At 41.2% G+C, this 16,551-nt stretch overlaps 1 protein-coding gene across 1 annotated transcript in view; it reads right to left on the bottom strand.

Moving 5' to 3' along the window:
* The window catches only part of si:ch211-286b4.4 (zonadhesin), a 66,357-nt gene extending 51,036 nt beyond the window's left edge, over positions 1-15,321 (bottom strand). The window contains exons 1-15 of the mRNA XM_054794877.1: positions 15,270-15,321; positions 15,103-15,202; positions 14,791-14,954; positions 13,158-13,394; positions 12,900-13,072; positions 10,031-10,154; positions 9,644-9,794; positions 9,365-9,504; positions 8,966-9,112; positions 8,507-8,629; positions 7,638-7,793; positions 2,656-2,772; positions 2,359-2,520; positions 380-598; positions 63-233 (exon numbers count right to left, since the gene is read on the bottom strand). Coding sequence (XP_054650852.1) covers positions 63-233; positions 380-598; positions 2,359-2,520; positions 2,656-2,772; positions 7,638-7,793; positions 8,507-8,629; positions 8,966-9,112; positions 9,365-9,504; positions 9,644-9,794; positions 10,031-10,154; positions 12,900-13,072; positions 13,158-13,394; positions 14,791-14,954; positions 15,103-15,202; positions 15,270-15,321 — 2,236 coding nt within the window. The remainder of the gene's footprint in view (positions 1-62; positions 234-379; positions 599-2,358; positions 2,521-2,655; positions 2,773-7,637; positions 7,794-8,506; positions 8,630-8,965; positions 9,113-9,364; positions 9,505-9,643; positions 9,795-10,030; positions 10,155-12,899; positions 13,073-13,157; positions 13,395-14,790; positions 14,955-15,102; positions 15,203-15,269) is intronic.
* Positions 15,322-16,551: the final 1,230 nt, after the last annotated feature.

Below are 16,551 nucleotides of genomic sequence, written 5' to 3'. Positions count from 1 at the left end.
TGTTCCATCCTAGAGGTTCCACTGTATCACTGTAGTAGAACGTGAATAGACATGTAATTTACCAGCACTGCAGGAGTTGTAGAAGCATGACATGTTTTGCATCCAGGACACGTTCTCTTTCTTTTGGTCATAAATGTCCAGAATTTCATGTAGACAGCTAAATAAAAAGGAGTTGGCTTGTGGTGTTGGATTGTCTGCACCTCCGGTACAAAAGAACCCCGCGGAACACAAACCTGCAACAAGGAGGAATTATCTTTGCGAAAGGAAAGCGATTTACAAGCTTGGAACCAGGCCTGTGTGATGAATTGCTGCCAAAACTAGTTACAAACACATGAAATAGTGCCTGACCAGTGGGAAAGCAGGTGTAATCCCCCCTCACCTGTAGGCTGTGAGGCTCCAGGGCTGACACAGTATTTCCCAGGTGGACAGGGGCGGCAGTGAGAGGGGGAGGAAGCTCCAGGCTCAGGGAGATAGCTGCCAATAGGACAGGGTTTGGGTGATTCACTACCCAGAGGACAGAAGTGTCCAGTGGGACAGATGTCTCCATGAGGCTGGGAGACAGGAGACGGCTCGGGGGACCCGGGTGAACAAAAATATCCTGTGACAGCGAGAGATTAAAATTAGTAAAATTTGTTACACATCTCATTGAGAGTAACATTGACAGTGTAGGTATTCATGAATGTAGTTTTTATTATTACTATTATTATTATTATTATTATTATAACAAATAATGGAGCAACAAGAACTTATTTTCTACTCCAATAGAAATAAATATTTTTCTTACTGATTATAAAACTTCCCAGCTAAAATCAAATCTAAGCCGCTACCTAAAAGGCAAAGCACATCAACAGACTAGCTCAGATTTTTTCTTGTCACGTTTAGAGTTGCAAAAGTATGGAACAATTAGATTAATAACCATTTTAAAACAATTCCCAATTAACCAACTTTTTTTTTAAGTATATCTCATTCATTCCAAGGGAAAGTCTCAAATATGGAATATTTCCAAAATTCCTTTCTGTTTCTGCAATGCTTCCAGAATTTACTGGACAATTTTGGCCAATTAATTAATTAATTAATGGTTGTATAATTCTATATTTTATTTTAAAAAATAATTATTTATAGTCAAACCTGCCCCATAGGCCAGGGTCGTCCAAATTCTTTCCACCGATGGCCGCATACTGAAAAATCAAAGGATTCAGAGGCCACGTTTTAACATTTTTAAACCAACCCATTTAAATATAAATAGACGTTTTCTATATGTAAAGGGAAAAACAGCCTACATATCAGCTTTGTGTTATTGTTAACAATTACATTGTTAACTTTTTCTCCTTATAGTGCACTTTTTTTGCATTTTTTTTCTAATATTTCAACTTTCTTTTTGTACATTTTTTCTTGTAATAAGATTAATTTATTTTCATAATATTTATTCTATTTTTATTGTAGTATTATAACTTTTTCCCGACGTTGTTTTCCAAAAATCTCAACTTAATTCTTAGGGGGTTTTTTCCCTTTAATTTTTCAGCTTTATGCTATTTTTTTCTTTTAATATGATGACTTTGCTCACTTAATATTTTGACTTTATTCTTGTAAAATTACTGTTCTTCTCAACAATTTAGTTTTCTTGTTGAATTGTATTTTTAGGAACCGCCGAGGACCATTAAAAAAACAGTCGTGCGCCATAAATGGCCCCCGGGCTGCACTTTGGATACCCCTGCCGTAGGCCTATGACAAAACTAACACATGGCCCGCTGGGCTGTTTGAATGACACACTGGCACATATTCAAATTAATTTCACAATTGATGTTCTGTATTAACTATGACATACTTGTACTGTACATTTTACCTTTAACTTCTATATTTTATATATTATTTGTAATAATTCACAGTAAATGAAATATTTTATATAATATAATATTAATTAGATATAAATACATGCATTTTAGATGTATTTTAAATGAAATACAGAGCAAAGAAAGATTGAGGTCCTGCCCAAATGGGCTCCCTAATGTGAAATAGATACATTTTATATAAGACAGTACATATTGTATAATATCCCATTTATATTCAATTAAATATAAATGCATGCATTACATATGTATTTTATATTTGGTACAGAGCAAAGAAAGATGGCCCACTTGTCCCAGTACAGACTTAATACATGTATTTCATATTTAACAGAACATATAATACATATTTATATTTCATGAAATGTGAATACATGCATTTCTATTTTCTAGAGGTATAATAGGTGATACACTGCCCCAAATGCAGTGCAGTCTTGGCTTCTTCACAGTAGAGCCAAAGAGTATCTTAGGGCTGCATTTCCTAAATCCCCCCCGTGGGAACAGGGTGTCAGACCTGGGCTGCAGAGTCCAGAGGGCTCTGTCAGAGCAATGCTGTTGCAGAAGGAGCCAGAGGGGCAAGGGGTGCAGTCACTGGGGGACGTTCTGCCAGATGATGGAATGACAGTGCCAATGGGACAGGGAGATGGCACCGATGAACCCTGTGTACAGTAAAAACCTGCAGTCGACGAGACGGTTTCACTTCAATGTGCTTGCATTGTGGGAGTGTTGCAGATATATATATAGATATATATATATATATATATATATTTTCTTTTTCTTTTTTTTTTTTCTTTTTTTTTTACTACTTTACCTGGTGGGCAGATGTTGCACGCAGACTGGCCAGATGAAGATTGAAAAGCTCCCGGGCCACAGATGGACGGCTCAGCACTACCATATGGACACGAGTGGCCAGGCGGACACTGACATCCTGTGGTCCAATCAGACCAAAAAGCTCATCTTGTTTACAATAATCTGCATTATGATATGTGGTACTGACCTGGTGGCTATTTTGAGCTGCATTCACACTTGTGGTTCAATACTCTCACCATAAAAATCAGTAAAACATGGTGCAGTTTGCTTAGTGTTCACACTGGTATTTCACTAAGGCTGCACAGTCAAGAACATATGCGTAAAGTAAGGACTTGATTGGGCAGCTTTTATGAATTACTACGTGGTGTATCTGCAATAGGGCTGCACGGTGGCTGAGTGGTTAGCACACAGTTACATCTCTTTGTGGAGTTTGCATGTTCTCCCCGTGCATGCGTGGGTTTTCTCCGGGTACTCCGGTTTCCTCCCACATTCCCAAAACATGCATGTTAGGTTCAGTATACCCGCGACCTTAATTTATTTATTTATTTATTCATCCCTAACCCTAATGTATTAATTACGTTAAAATTTTTAGCAGTTAACGCATGCGCATCATGTCAAGCCACGCGTTTCTGTTATGACGGCAGATGGAAGCACAGTGTAGTGTCCCCACACAGTCACACAGAGTCTGACGCTCTTTTAGCTTTTAGCTTTATTCTGACCTGAACACATCAATTCCAACAGCATATTTGTATCTACAACTCACAAAAACATCTCTAGTCCTCCTCGGAAAGATACTTCCTCATTGTTACTTGACTACCACGAGATGCATTCAGGGACACTCTGAAAATCGCAATGATGTCTAGTTATTTATGTGTGGTGTAAATAAACACAAAGACAAAGAAAAACAATAAGTGGATATTCTTATGACTCACTAATGTAACTCTTACTGCGGAAGTACGATTTGATGCATCTGATTGTGCTCGGAAATCCCAGAAAATGCATCTACACTCAAAACATGTGAGTTCAACTTGGTGTCTCTGAACGCAACTCTTCATCAACTGTTGAGCTACCGTTAAAGAAACTGTTTGGCAAATAGATTTTAAGACGTGTGTTATCTTTTAGCTTGAGTTAAATTTTCATTTATATGTATTCATTATATGTATTCATTTTATATATATATATATATGTTATATAATTGTGTCCTGTCATTTATGTTTTTGTTCATAAAATACAGTAAAAATAGTTAGTTGCAAATGGTGATTAATCATGTTCAATTAATTTGAAAACTGTGATTAATTTGATTACATTTTTTAGTCATTTGAAAGCTCATTTTTATATTATATTAGATTTACCAGCACAGTTATCACACACACAGAGGGAGAGAGCAGAGCAGGCAGGCAGCACTTCCAACACATTTTCTTGTACATATTGATATTGTTTGATCAAGTGAACCGAACCGCACCAGAGTTCACTTGCAACGGGACAGAGATCCATCTCTTCTTGTTTGGTGCACACCAAGGCTCGGATGATTACATTCACACTATACCAAACGAATCGAACAAACAGAACGAAAGCACCAGAGTTCATTTTAACTAGGAACGCAGCCTTAGATGGCACAGACCCTACATTTCCACCTTGCACTGCAGCGTGATACCATGGAAACAAAGCAATGAGAGAGAAAGACTGTCCTGTATGAGAAATCCTGAGGGAGGCTCGGCGAGGATCCGCTCAGCAGCAGCAGCAGGCGCCCTGACAGCAATGAGCTGCCGACTATTAATAGCTTCTGGTTCATTTCACGCCCAAGTTAGCAAAATACTCTTGGAAGGAAAGAAAAGGTGCAAAGGTGGGGAGAAAACATTTCCAAGAGGTACACCTGCACAACCTAATGAGATGCTATCCTAATTTGGATCAGCAACGCATTGTACACCGTCATGGGTCGCCACCTCCTGCAACTGTAAGATTCATGCATTATTCACTGAGAAATTAACGGTGTGTTCATACTTGTCGTGTTCAGATCGGTGCTACTGCTCTGCTAGTGCTGTGAACGTGATCATCCGAACCCTGGAGTGCACAAAATAAGTGGGTCTCAGTCCACTTCCAAGTGCAGTTCAGTTCACTTGAACTCAAATGCGAATGCTTCACAGACCAAAGACACACAGAAGCGTTAAACTGGCAATTCGTGTGAGACAACAGTGCTCTCTAAAAGTATGTTTAGAAACTTTTCATGAACTCTAAGCTGGTAAATAGCAGAATATAAAAATAATTGGCATTGGAATAATTAATAGATAAATAAATTCAGCATTTATGGTCCCGCAAATTAGCTAATTTTTGATACACTTTTTTTTCTTTACGTGGAAAACACATCTCTGTCACTCTATGTCGGTAAGAAATTACAAATATGTGATAATACAGGTAAAATGCACAGCATGCGTACATGTACAGTACCAATGTTAAAAAAAAATAAAATATTTACGTTTATGTTGATATGCTTCACAGATTATGTTTTTTCATCAAACTGTGAGATTTCGCACTTTGTTTGGCGGTCCTTGAGCGCACTATAGAAACGTATGTATACAATCCAGCCTCAAAACCTGCAGCAAAGTGAACACATGTTAATATATGATGGTTACTGGAAGTCGTTACTGAAATTACAACAAGCAGTGTGGATTTTGTAGACGTGGCTTGGAGAAACTCTTCTACGACAGCGACCTGGGACGACCCAGCAGCCTGCAGAGCAGGGGAGCCGCTTCAGAGTGAGGTGGAGACGGCTCCACAACAGACAGACGCGATGTTATCGCGATAGCCCGTGATTTCCATTCATCATTATCATTTGTTAGTGGCGAGTACTTGGGGTGCACCGATTGATCGGCCACCGAGTTCCGTAAAAAACAACCGATCGCCGAGAGGCGACGACATGACAATTCATGTCATGACAACACAAAAATGACAAGAATGTGTATGTCTGCTGTGTCACGCAGGGTTGCCAACACCCGTATTAAGCCGACAAGGGACGCACTTGGTCCTGTATTGCCACGAGAATCAACACTCAACCTCACTGGTTTCAGTTTGACAGCTTGACACAGGCCACGCCAATCGATGCCAGCGTGTTTGATCACTCCCTTGTCACACCTATTGGTGTTCAACATTTGTTGCATCTTTCTTACATGCGTGCAACCGCTTAGCTTCTTGTTTTCGGACTCCAAATGTGACTTTTTACCATAGTCCGTGTCAGAATCGGCAGCATAAAACCCTGATCGGAGCATCCCTAGCGAGTGCCTATTGTCATAATCCTGTGTTGCTATGTACTGCTACTCCTGTTTTTGTGTCTACACAGAGCCTTTTATGGTAGTTTCTGAGGGAAGCCACACACACACACACACACGCACACACACGCACACACGCTGCTGCCTGGGCACACCTGATTGGCATTGGCAATTAAGACAACTTATAACCTCTCAGGACATCACTCTTCTTTTGTCAGTGCCTCTCAGTGCCTATCGCTTCATGAGTCCTTGTTTACAGTGTTTCTACTTACTTACCTACCTTGTTTAGTTATTTCGATATGTGTGGCTGCTTTTTGTTTGTACTGTGTTTCGTTTTTGCTCGCTCGACGTTTTGTCGTAGTTGCTTTTTGGTCCCATCTTTTTATCCTCTACTTTTATAGCGCTTTTTGTGAATAAACCTTTTTCTACATTTTGTCACCACCGAGTCTGTTGCTTTGGGGTACAATTTACTTCACTGAGCCGCCTTGTGACACCAATACATTTGTTTAGTAGGTGTGTGGTGTATATTATGGGCTTAAACCTGGGTTTAGCCCATGCAGTTAGCTTGTTAGCTTCCATTGCACGTGAACAATGGCTTGAAGAGAGAGAATGCTGGAACTGGATCTAATCGAATAATTCCAGCAGTCCCTTTTATTGCAAATCTTGACCCAAAATCAGAGGGGAACGTCAACATCACGCTGGCAGGAGGGTTTAGAGGGGAAGGTGTGAGCCGTGTGTTAAAATAGACATGTTTATAGGCGTATCAATTACTCATACATAGGCATTTTCTGTATTCGCTGGTAGGCGTGGAACATAACTCCTGAGAAAAGCAAGGATCTTCTGTATGTCGAAAATGAGGGTTAAAAAAAAATCAACACTATCATAGATACTGTAGCTACCTCCTGCAATGCCTGAATTTTGTAATTAAGATGCATGCATCCCATTCCATTCAGTTCCAGATGCACGCATTATTCAGTGAGAAATAAAGAAAAAGCCTGGATGTGGATCAGCGACAACTTGTAACCCTTCATAAATTACCGCCTCATGCAAAGTTTGATTAAGATTCATGCATTATTCATTTGAGAAAATAAGAAAAATATGAAAAATGGTGGTTAAAAAAATCCTGGATGTGGATCAACACCAAATTGTACACCTTCATAGATAGCTACCTCCTGCAAATGCCTGAATTTTGCAATTAAGACCCATGTATTATCCATCCATCCATCCATTTTCTATGCCGCTTCTCCTGGTTAGGGTCGCGGGGGTATGCTGGAGCCTATCTCATCTGACTTCGGGCGAGAGGCGGGGTACAGCCTGGACTGCGACCCAGCCAATTGCAGGGCACATATAGACTAACAATTCACATTCATACCTATGGACAATTTAGAGTTGCCAATTAACCTAACATGCATGTTTTTTTGGAATGTGGGAAGAAACCGGAGTACCGGAGAACCCAGGTCTTCCCGATCTCCAGACTGTGACTGTGTGGCCAACGTGCTAACCACTAGACCACCGTGCGGCCCACTCATGTATTATTCACTGACAAATTAAGAAAAATGACGGGCATCGGAATCCTAGAATGTGCACCTTTTATTTGGTTTTGCTATTAGGTTTGCTCGTATGTAATACTGTAGATAGATAACCCTACTTCATTCATCATAAAAAGAAAATGAAAAGGTTAGGTTAGAAATCATGTAAAACTGGTTTATTGGGAGTGTACCTGGCTGATGTCCAGACACGGACCCCGGTGGACAGAACCACCCTGCAGGACACTGGAGGTCCACAGAGGCCTGCGCCCACGAGGGGCAGTAGGACCCTGGGTAGCAAGCTTCACAGTCGGCCTCAGACTCAGCCCCTGACCGCCCTTGGAAAGTGCCTAAGTACAAGGCAGTGTGTTAGGAATGGAATATTTTCCACTCTGTTTTAGAGCTGGTACAGCAACGTCTACCACAGAGACGTAACACACTCAGAAGACCTTTCACTTGGAAAAGATGCACCCTGTTGTTTTTATCTACACACACACATAGTTTTAATCTCAATCATTTTAATCTTCATCATTTTAATCTCTGTCTGAGGAGTGATTATCTGTCCAATTTAGACGCGCTGACAGAAGTCATAAAAGAAAGCGGAACAGGGTTCCTCTTCGGAGATCGATTGGACTTTGCTCAACCTTCCTTGGCAGCTAATCACTCTCTCCAGCGCTGGCATTACAATTGCTTATGTTTAGTCCTGTTCGAATTAAAATGCAAACTGTCCTTGAGGAGACTCGTAGACTCATTTCACAGCTGTTAGAGTAAAAGAATCTGTGAATCTGCATTGATTCACTTGGTTCAGTTCATCCACTGACCAGTATGACAGCTTTATTGGGATCCCATTACGTTGTATAGCCTCCTTTGTGGTTCTGAATATGTTATGTGCTTCTACTATACGTCTGGGGAGGGTTATCACACAATACACCACGAAACAAGCCAAAGTAGTAAAAGGGCTGAAACCGCAGTAATTTATAAGCACTTAGAAACTTTATATGGCCATAAAATAACAATTGTCACACAGATGAATTTATAGAGAAGACTCAGATGATGTTGGTACCTGGAGGACAGGGACTTGGCATTGTGCTCCCTTCAGGACAATAGTGGCCAACAGGACACACGTCTCCATGGGTCTGACCCAGGGTTGACTCCACGGGAAGCGGCATTGAAGACATGCTGCCTCCTGTAATAAACCTTGGTTGCATGTCTTAACTCATTAGATTACCTAAAAGCCCTTTCTAGTCAAGCTACTTAGACAAAGTAGTGTAGACTGACAGGTCAATGGACAACTCGCTGGTGAAATCGAGTTAAAACCATTGTCCATTGGTTCAAAAGAAGTATCAATAAGCAGTAGAAATGTATCTAATGAATCCATAACCCTTATAATTTACTGTATGTATTTTAAACCACATTTGACATTCACTATACAGTCCATCGTCCAGCATAAGCAAGCCATAACCACAAATCTCATTTCTAAATATAACATTTGTCGATGTTTCCATGTATCCATTGACATTACCTGTGTTGTTTCCCCGGGGCATGTCAGTTGTGGACCCCTCTGTGCAATAGAATCCAGGCTTGCAGGGACCAGATGGGGCCGAGAGGCCAGCGTTGGCACAATAATGGCCGGGTAGACAAAGCTGACATTCCTCCGTCGACGTCGCCCCTGGAACAAACAAATTAACACATCTATTCAATAAACAGACAAAAGCAAATACTTTGAAAAACATTGGCATTAACAGCTATGGCTGTAGACAACCTCCTGATGTAGTTGTTCCCAGTAGCTGCCTTTGAAGTATCATGAGTGGTCAACATCCAGCAGCTTTAATTATCTCTATGTGCGCTTTACTCTACTTCTACTTGCCGTCCTGTTGTCCAATTAAATGTACTTGTATCATAATTTGGTGCCATGAGTCACCTTCTATGGAGCTGAACGTGCCAGCAGGACAAGGGACTCTACTACCGCTACCCTGTGGGCAGTAGGACCCCGCAGGGCAGCGTCCCCCTGTCGGCTCGCCTTGTGGCTGGGCAGAGACAGACCTGTGGGCGCAGAAGTAACTAAAGCAGTAGGGGGGATGAGAACAAGATAAGATGGAAGTGACAGTTCGGATCTAAGCATTTAATTATAGACACGTCAGATATTTAACAAAGTGTCTGTGAACGTAATGAAATGTGTGCTCAGTGTGCTTGTGTTTACCCAGGAGAGCAGAGCCCAGTCGGGGCTGCCAATCCAGAGGAGGCGCAGTAAGTCCCAGGAGGACACGGCTCACAGCCCCACTCGCTGGACAAGCCCATCTGCCTGCTGAAGGTGCCAGCTGGGCATGGAAAGGCTACACCAGACTGTGACCCTGTGGATAAATAGCATATCATATCTACAGATGGTCGAAGACCACACATCACAGGACGGTATGAGGACACCATCTTGATCTTGATTATGCTCTGATATAACTATTGGCATCATTAGGAACCCTTTACCGTTACAAACACGTGTTTTGGGCAACAAACCAAACATTTCACAATCACATTATATAATAATAATTGACGGTGTACTACATTACATGCGTCTTATGATTGGGTGTCATACCTGGTGGGCAATAGTGTCCTTTAGGACACAGCGTGGGAGTGTGAATCCCGGACATTTTCCCATTGTCATCATCATCCATGGAGCCAGCACAGTAAAATCCCACTGGGCATGTAACACACTCTGCCTGTGGAGAGGCAATTTGCAATTGCAGATTTTTTTTTTCCCGACAAAATATTACAACAATGAACAGATGTTGCGTAGAATCAACAGACGTGGACCCTTTAGCTACTTTTTTTGAGAGCAGTAAGAGTCTGATCTATAAACTTTGTGTTGAACGCACACATGCAGAGGGGAACCATAACATTCAACTTTGCAATTGCATTTTTTTAAATGTATTATCGACATTAGTGCATATTAATAAACATCTGCAACAAATACAGTTGTAAATATGACACATAATAGCACAACTTTTAATTTCCATCTACTGTGCCCAGACAGGTAACAAAGAAAAAACAATACAGACACAATGCACCAACCTCCACTTTTTAAAATTTGTGTTGAAAGTTGCATATGTTTGAGAGTCGTATTGTTAGTAGTAGGCTGTTCCAATACTAGTCCATTACGTTGACTGACAGCACTGTTGGTCAAAATGTAGTGTAGTACCTCGGGGTGTCTTCGAATAGTCACCTATTTGACAATTCGATTCGGAGGATTCTGAGTCGACTCCCAATCTCTCTGTCAAATCATATAAAAATGTCATACGATCAAGACTGAATTATTCGGACTACACGGGGGGTGCCGATGGCTGCTTCTGCTGAGACACATTTTTACCTAGAATGTCTTTGTTTTTGTTATAAATAGCCTATTTTGATACAAAAACAGTGTAATACCTGCTAATAAAGTATTGAAAATGACATCTGTGTTGAACAGAAGACCTATTCTTAGCACGCATTGACAAAATCACCCGCTTCAGTGACACAATCCAAAGAAGCTGAAGTGCACGCTAGGTTTGCATGCTAGGAAGACATCGTAGGACTTGTTGGCTCATAACGGCTATTTAAAAAAAGTCATCCCAAGTAATAATGAAAGTATTTTGAAAAGGTTAAAGATGACTTCAGAAAAGTGAGGTGGAACTTGTGTCAGCGGCTTCTTAAGCCTAGGTCACAACCGGTCGTACAGGCTCCTACGGTTGGTCTACGGGCAAGAAACGCACAGAGGGCGGGCGTGTGATGTGCTGATTTTTGAGCCGTAGACAGGCCGCAGACCAGCGGCAGAAGTTCTTTGTCATGTCAAACAAACTCTACGGGTGCTTACATTTTTTTCAGGTTGCAAGACAAACGTATGCACATTTTACGACTTTGTGCCTCGTCCGCCTGGGCAACATGTGTCTTTCGTGTGTTTTGGTGGTGTGAGGTTCGGGCAAAATGTCAGTTTTTCCGTACGTTGGACTCGCGGACTCCTATGTGTGTCATGTGCCACATGTGCACCCCACAAATGTAATAAGTGCAGCCAATGCACGTTCAGATATATGTCTTACATGTTCCAAGTTGGTCGTGCGTTTCCTGTATGGCGAGAGTGCATCAATTGCACAAAAACTCGGGTATATAAAGCTGGAGGGCTACCTATGGTTTATTGTGTGTGTATAAAATAATGTATAAAATAAGCATTGCCTTTACTAACTAATACTACTGCCTTTTCATTGAATCTGTCAGAGAAGCTTTATAGTGTTGATAAAAACTATGAAAAAGACTAGTCTAGAAATGTATACGGTAGAACTTCGGTTTTCATATGCTCCGGTTTTGGACAAAAATGTCTCTGGTAATCGTACGAGCAAACAGTGCGCCTAGCAAACTTGTCAAATGCCCAAACAAAGCATTCATGCATCGGTCTCTGTGAAGAACGGATAGTGATTATGTTCACACTCGGGACACTATAGACAGATTCCGGACAGGGAATCGTTTAATCATTTTTATTATGTGTGTGTGGGTGGTTTATTACCTCCTCCAAGCGCAGCGCATTTAATTCACGACAGAACTCAAAGTACGATTGTAGCGTCTGTTAGAATTGCATCGCAATGTAATGGTTCCCAGTTAAAACAGGTTGCAGGGGGAACGGTTTAAGGGAGACACATAAAAGAAAGTGAGCCAAGCCAGTGTGTGTCATGACGATTGCACCTGCTGCTGAAGTTTACAATAAAGTTCAAGTGAGCAAGTATACAGTGTTAACTGTCCACTCTTTAAAGTTAAGATTGCAATCGACGAGAATGAAACAGCGTTCGAGTGGCTCTTAGGTCCCTCCTCCACAACTTCTTTTGCTCAAAGCAATTAAGAGCTTTTTTTCCTGTGACTCACACACACCAGAGACCTGGAGAGATGCAGCTGCAACACAGAGAGACCTGTCAGGATCCCTCCTAGCCCTCCTTTCCCCACCTGTCTTTCATTCCCTTACTGCAGCTCCCTAAAGAATCTCTAATTGTTGCCACTGTCGCTCATTCTTTTGATGGTAGCTGCTGAGAAGGATGTGGAACCCTCACCAGATTGTTGTCAACTCCCTAGTGGTAATACCGTCTCTCTTTGAAGCTGTCAAAGTTCAAGTAAGATCGTTCCGTCGTGTTTTCTGTCACTCATTTTGAGCTGCTTTTTGTACGCTTTTTGCAGTCTGTGATTCGCCTGAGCCCTGCCTCGCCCATCACGCAGCCTTCCCTCTGCCCCTATTTACTAACTCTTGAGTCTAAAGAAATGTGTCTGCATTTTGGAGTTCAGTACACAACCCCAGTACCAACCCCTAACAAGACCCACTGGAAAAAACTGTCTCAAAGGTTGTTATCAAGTTAGCAAACAACAGAGGAGGACTTCCTAACTTAAGCCTAGTAGATTGTCCAGACGTCCGGTCAAACCAAGTCCAAACTATTCAACAATGTATTTCTTACCTGCCCTGGCACATTTTGGTACGTCCCTGGCAAGCAGGGTACTGGTCTATGAGAGCCAGGTGGACACATGTTTCCACCAGGACAGGGTATTGACGTATTAAGGCTAGGACAGTAGGAGCCTGCGGAACACAAGTGAGAAGGGAAAGAGAGCCCTCTGGTGGCGCACAGGAACCCTACAACATAGAAGGAAAAGGTTCTGACGTGGCAAAAAAAAGCTGAGTATGTTCTGATTTAATCATGCCAAATGAGATAAACTACCAGGAGAACACGGGATGCAGTCAGAGATTTGACTGTTCCTGGTTTTATTGCTGTAATGTCCCAAGGGGCAGGGTAACGGTGCTGAGGAACCCTGAGGACAATAATGGCCCTCAGGACAGAGGTCACCTGTCACACCACCATCAGCTGGCGTGGGTGACCGAGCGCCAGAATGGCAGTAATAGCCAGCGAGACACTGGCCTGATGCAACAGACATGCCGGGAGATGCGCAGAACAAACCTACAGAGGTGGAAAAAGTGAATATTATTAAACAAAAGTCATGGGCAAGCAAGCGTGATGGTTGCTCAAATCGAATTTTGAGTGTCTCGCTAGAACAACAAAAACGGGTAAAAAGGTCAAAAGAAACACCTGGGATTACACTGATAAATATTTCAATGGGTGTGCTATGAAGTAGTACTCATTTAAAGGGCAAGGAACCAGATATGAATGGTATGCCACCCCACAGCAGTGTGTGACCAGTCACTTTATTTTTCTTCCGCGCTCTACTGACGAAGTATAAATGGTAAAATTACCAATATACAAAACTGCGTACACCTCACCTCTCACATTTCAGCAAGCATTTTTTAATACGGAACATCTTCTCAAGGGACAATATTATAGAAAAGGAACATGGATGTACAAAAAACGAAGCAATTTTTCCCATAAGAAATAATGTTAATCCAATGAATCTGTACCGGACAAAAAAATGTAAATACATTTTATAGAGAATAATTATAATTTTACATGCAGCAAACAATGTGAAATAATTAGAAATGACGATGGATGAAACAAATTGTTGATGTGGGCTTCCCGTACATCTGGGTGAGATTAAATTCAATATTGTTTTTTACCCTTTTCATCAATGTGCAGGCACTCGCATTCGTCGGCCCCATGGTGGGTTATTTATCCGTTGCACTCAAATAAAAAATGGACAGTGAGTCAGCAATGTGTAGGGTGCTTTGTTTGGGCACTCGATTCCGCGGAATGATACAGTACAGAGCAAACTGACTAGTTTGTTACATGCTGAGACAGTGTACGAAAACTGGCAAAATCTTTGACAAAAACCAAATCATACGAAAACTGATGTTTGACTGTAACAAAAAACGATGTTTGACTGTACATTACAGTAATCAGGTCGTCATTATCATGTTCAAAAACTACTTTAGAATGTTACAGTACATATAGCAGTTAATGTTTCACCCCAATGGACCACAGCTCCCTCGTACTGGCAGAACTCATGCAGCCCCAGACCATAACGCTCCTACTATCATGCTTGACTAGCTCTTAACAAAATGATGGTTGCATGTTGACTCATTTTCAGAGGATAGTAACTCTATACTGCTATACAAGCTGTGTACTGTTTTGTCCCTTGAGAAGATGTACTATCATAAAAATGTGAGGGGTGCACTCACTTTTGGTATATGCTGTATTCATATAACAGACATAATATTAGGTATACTTCAAGATCTGCGTCAAAAAAGATAATCAAAGATAAGATAATCATGTCATATTTGGACTGGAAGGCTATCCCACAGCAGTGTGTGACCAGGCTGTGTCTTGTTTTGGCTCTTCCACATGCTCCTGACCATTTGCAAAACACTTACAGCTTAAAGTTAAGCAAAAAGGAGTTCATGACCTGGTGGGCAGGGTATGCAGTCCTGGGCTTTTGCCATCTGAGTGTGAGGGTTGATGGACCCAGCTGGACATGGGTAGAGATATTTGGACCAGGTCCCAACCGGACAGTAATGACCCACTGGACACTCATAGAAGGACCCATTACTGCTTTCCGGACAGTAGAAGCTATCCGAATAAAAACAAAGGTAGACCATTTGAACGTTACAGCTTATATTCGTCTTGCGTCATTTACAGCTTTATCCATTTATCCGCATATATGCATGTGGTTACAGTGAGCAGTGACTGTGTCTGGCGTGCATTAACAGATTTATACCCCTGGGGACAGGTGCTACAGCTGCCTCGGCCATCCTCGGCACTGATGGTTCCCCGGGGGCAAGGCTGAGGAGCGGCGGAGCCCTCGGAACAGTAATAACCTGGTTGCGTGTGGACGAGAGTCATGAAAGAGACACACACTTAAGCACACAGGCAGCAGACGCTCACAATCCACAGCAGATGCGCTTCGATTTCCATTGTCAATACAGCAGCTGCTCATGCTTAGGCCTATTACGTTAAAAACGAGCTTTGTTTACACGTTCAGCGGGGGCTGTTTGGTGAGCGTATGTAAATGCTGAACTAAACGATGTGCTTCAGAGTTTCCATTTTGCTTTATGTTTCTTTTTGTGGCATGTTCTGTGCTCTTGTCTGCATCATCCCTCATTTTCATACTCAATGTTTTTTCTTTTTTTTTTCCCTGTGAGCTCCACTTAACCAAGATTAGACACAGATGGCTCATTTGTGTGGATGGGAAAGCAAACACCTTTGGGGCACCGTCGTGGGTCAGGCCGAGCCGCACCACCCGGGCAGAAGAAGCCCTCCTGGCATTTTCCGGAAGGTGCTGAAAGTCCTGCAGCATCACAGTAGTAACCCGGGAGACACAGCTCACAACCCACCTGAGACGAGGCGAAAGGGCCAAAAAAAAAAAAGAAGATGAAGAGTGAAGATGAGGCAGTGAGACCTAATGAAAAAGAATATTGATGAACTGTTAAATATTGATTGGCTTGCACGTTGAGACCCGTTAATTCCTGTAAGTAATGTACAGCAGAGGTGTAGCACATTTGGAGGATATCAGCTACTGATTTAGTAGTACACACGACACAAAGCTTTCGGTCTATATTATATTTCTTATATGATATTGGCTTAATACACGACACATATTGCTATTAATGCAAATGTTGTCTTACGTTATATATTTTTAAAATCATAATTCATTTGTTATATTTATTTATTCTTAATAACGTAAAAGTATCCATCCATCCATCCAGCTTCTATGCCGCTTATCCTTACTAGCGTAACGTGAAAGTATTGATGCAATATTTACTTGTCATTTAAGTAAAAAATCTAGCCTATAGCCTAATATAGCCTTATATCCTTAAATGCCATATAATGAATATTTCTCTTCAGTCAAAAAGTAATATCTTGTCTTGATCATTCTGGAAATTGTACAAAAATATATTTTAAAAATGTATATTTAAAAAAATATTTATTAATTTATTTTACTTGTATTAATTATTTATTTTGTTTTAATATTTGAATTCATTTCAAAGTTCAGGACCTTTCATATATTCTGTTCATGCCAAAAAAAAAACCCAGTAAATATTCAGTTTTCAAATAATTATAGTGCAACATTTTTAAAAAATCCTACTAAAAATACTTAGGTGAAGAAGCTGACCTATGAGAGTGATTTTTGTTTTTTTTATTCACCTGGGAGACTAATTTGGTGAGG

The sequence above is a fragment of the Dunckerocampus dactyliophorus genome, chromosome 12, assembly GCF_027744805.1.
Source record: "Dunckerocampus dactyliophorus isolate RoL2022-P2 chromosome 12, RoL_Ddac_1.1, whole genome shotgun sequence".
Taxonomy (NCBI): Eukaryota; Metazoa; Chordata; class Actinopteri; order Syngnathiformes; family Syngnathidae; genus Dunckerocampus; species Dunckerocampus dactyliophorus.
This window is presented reverse-complemented; position numbering and strand designations above follow the sequence as displayed.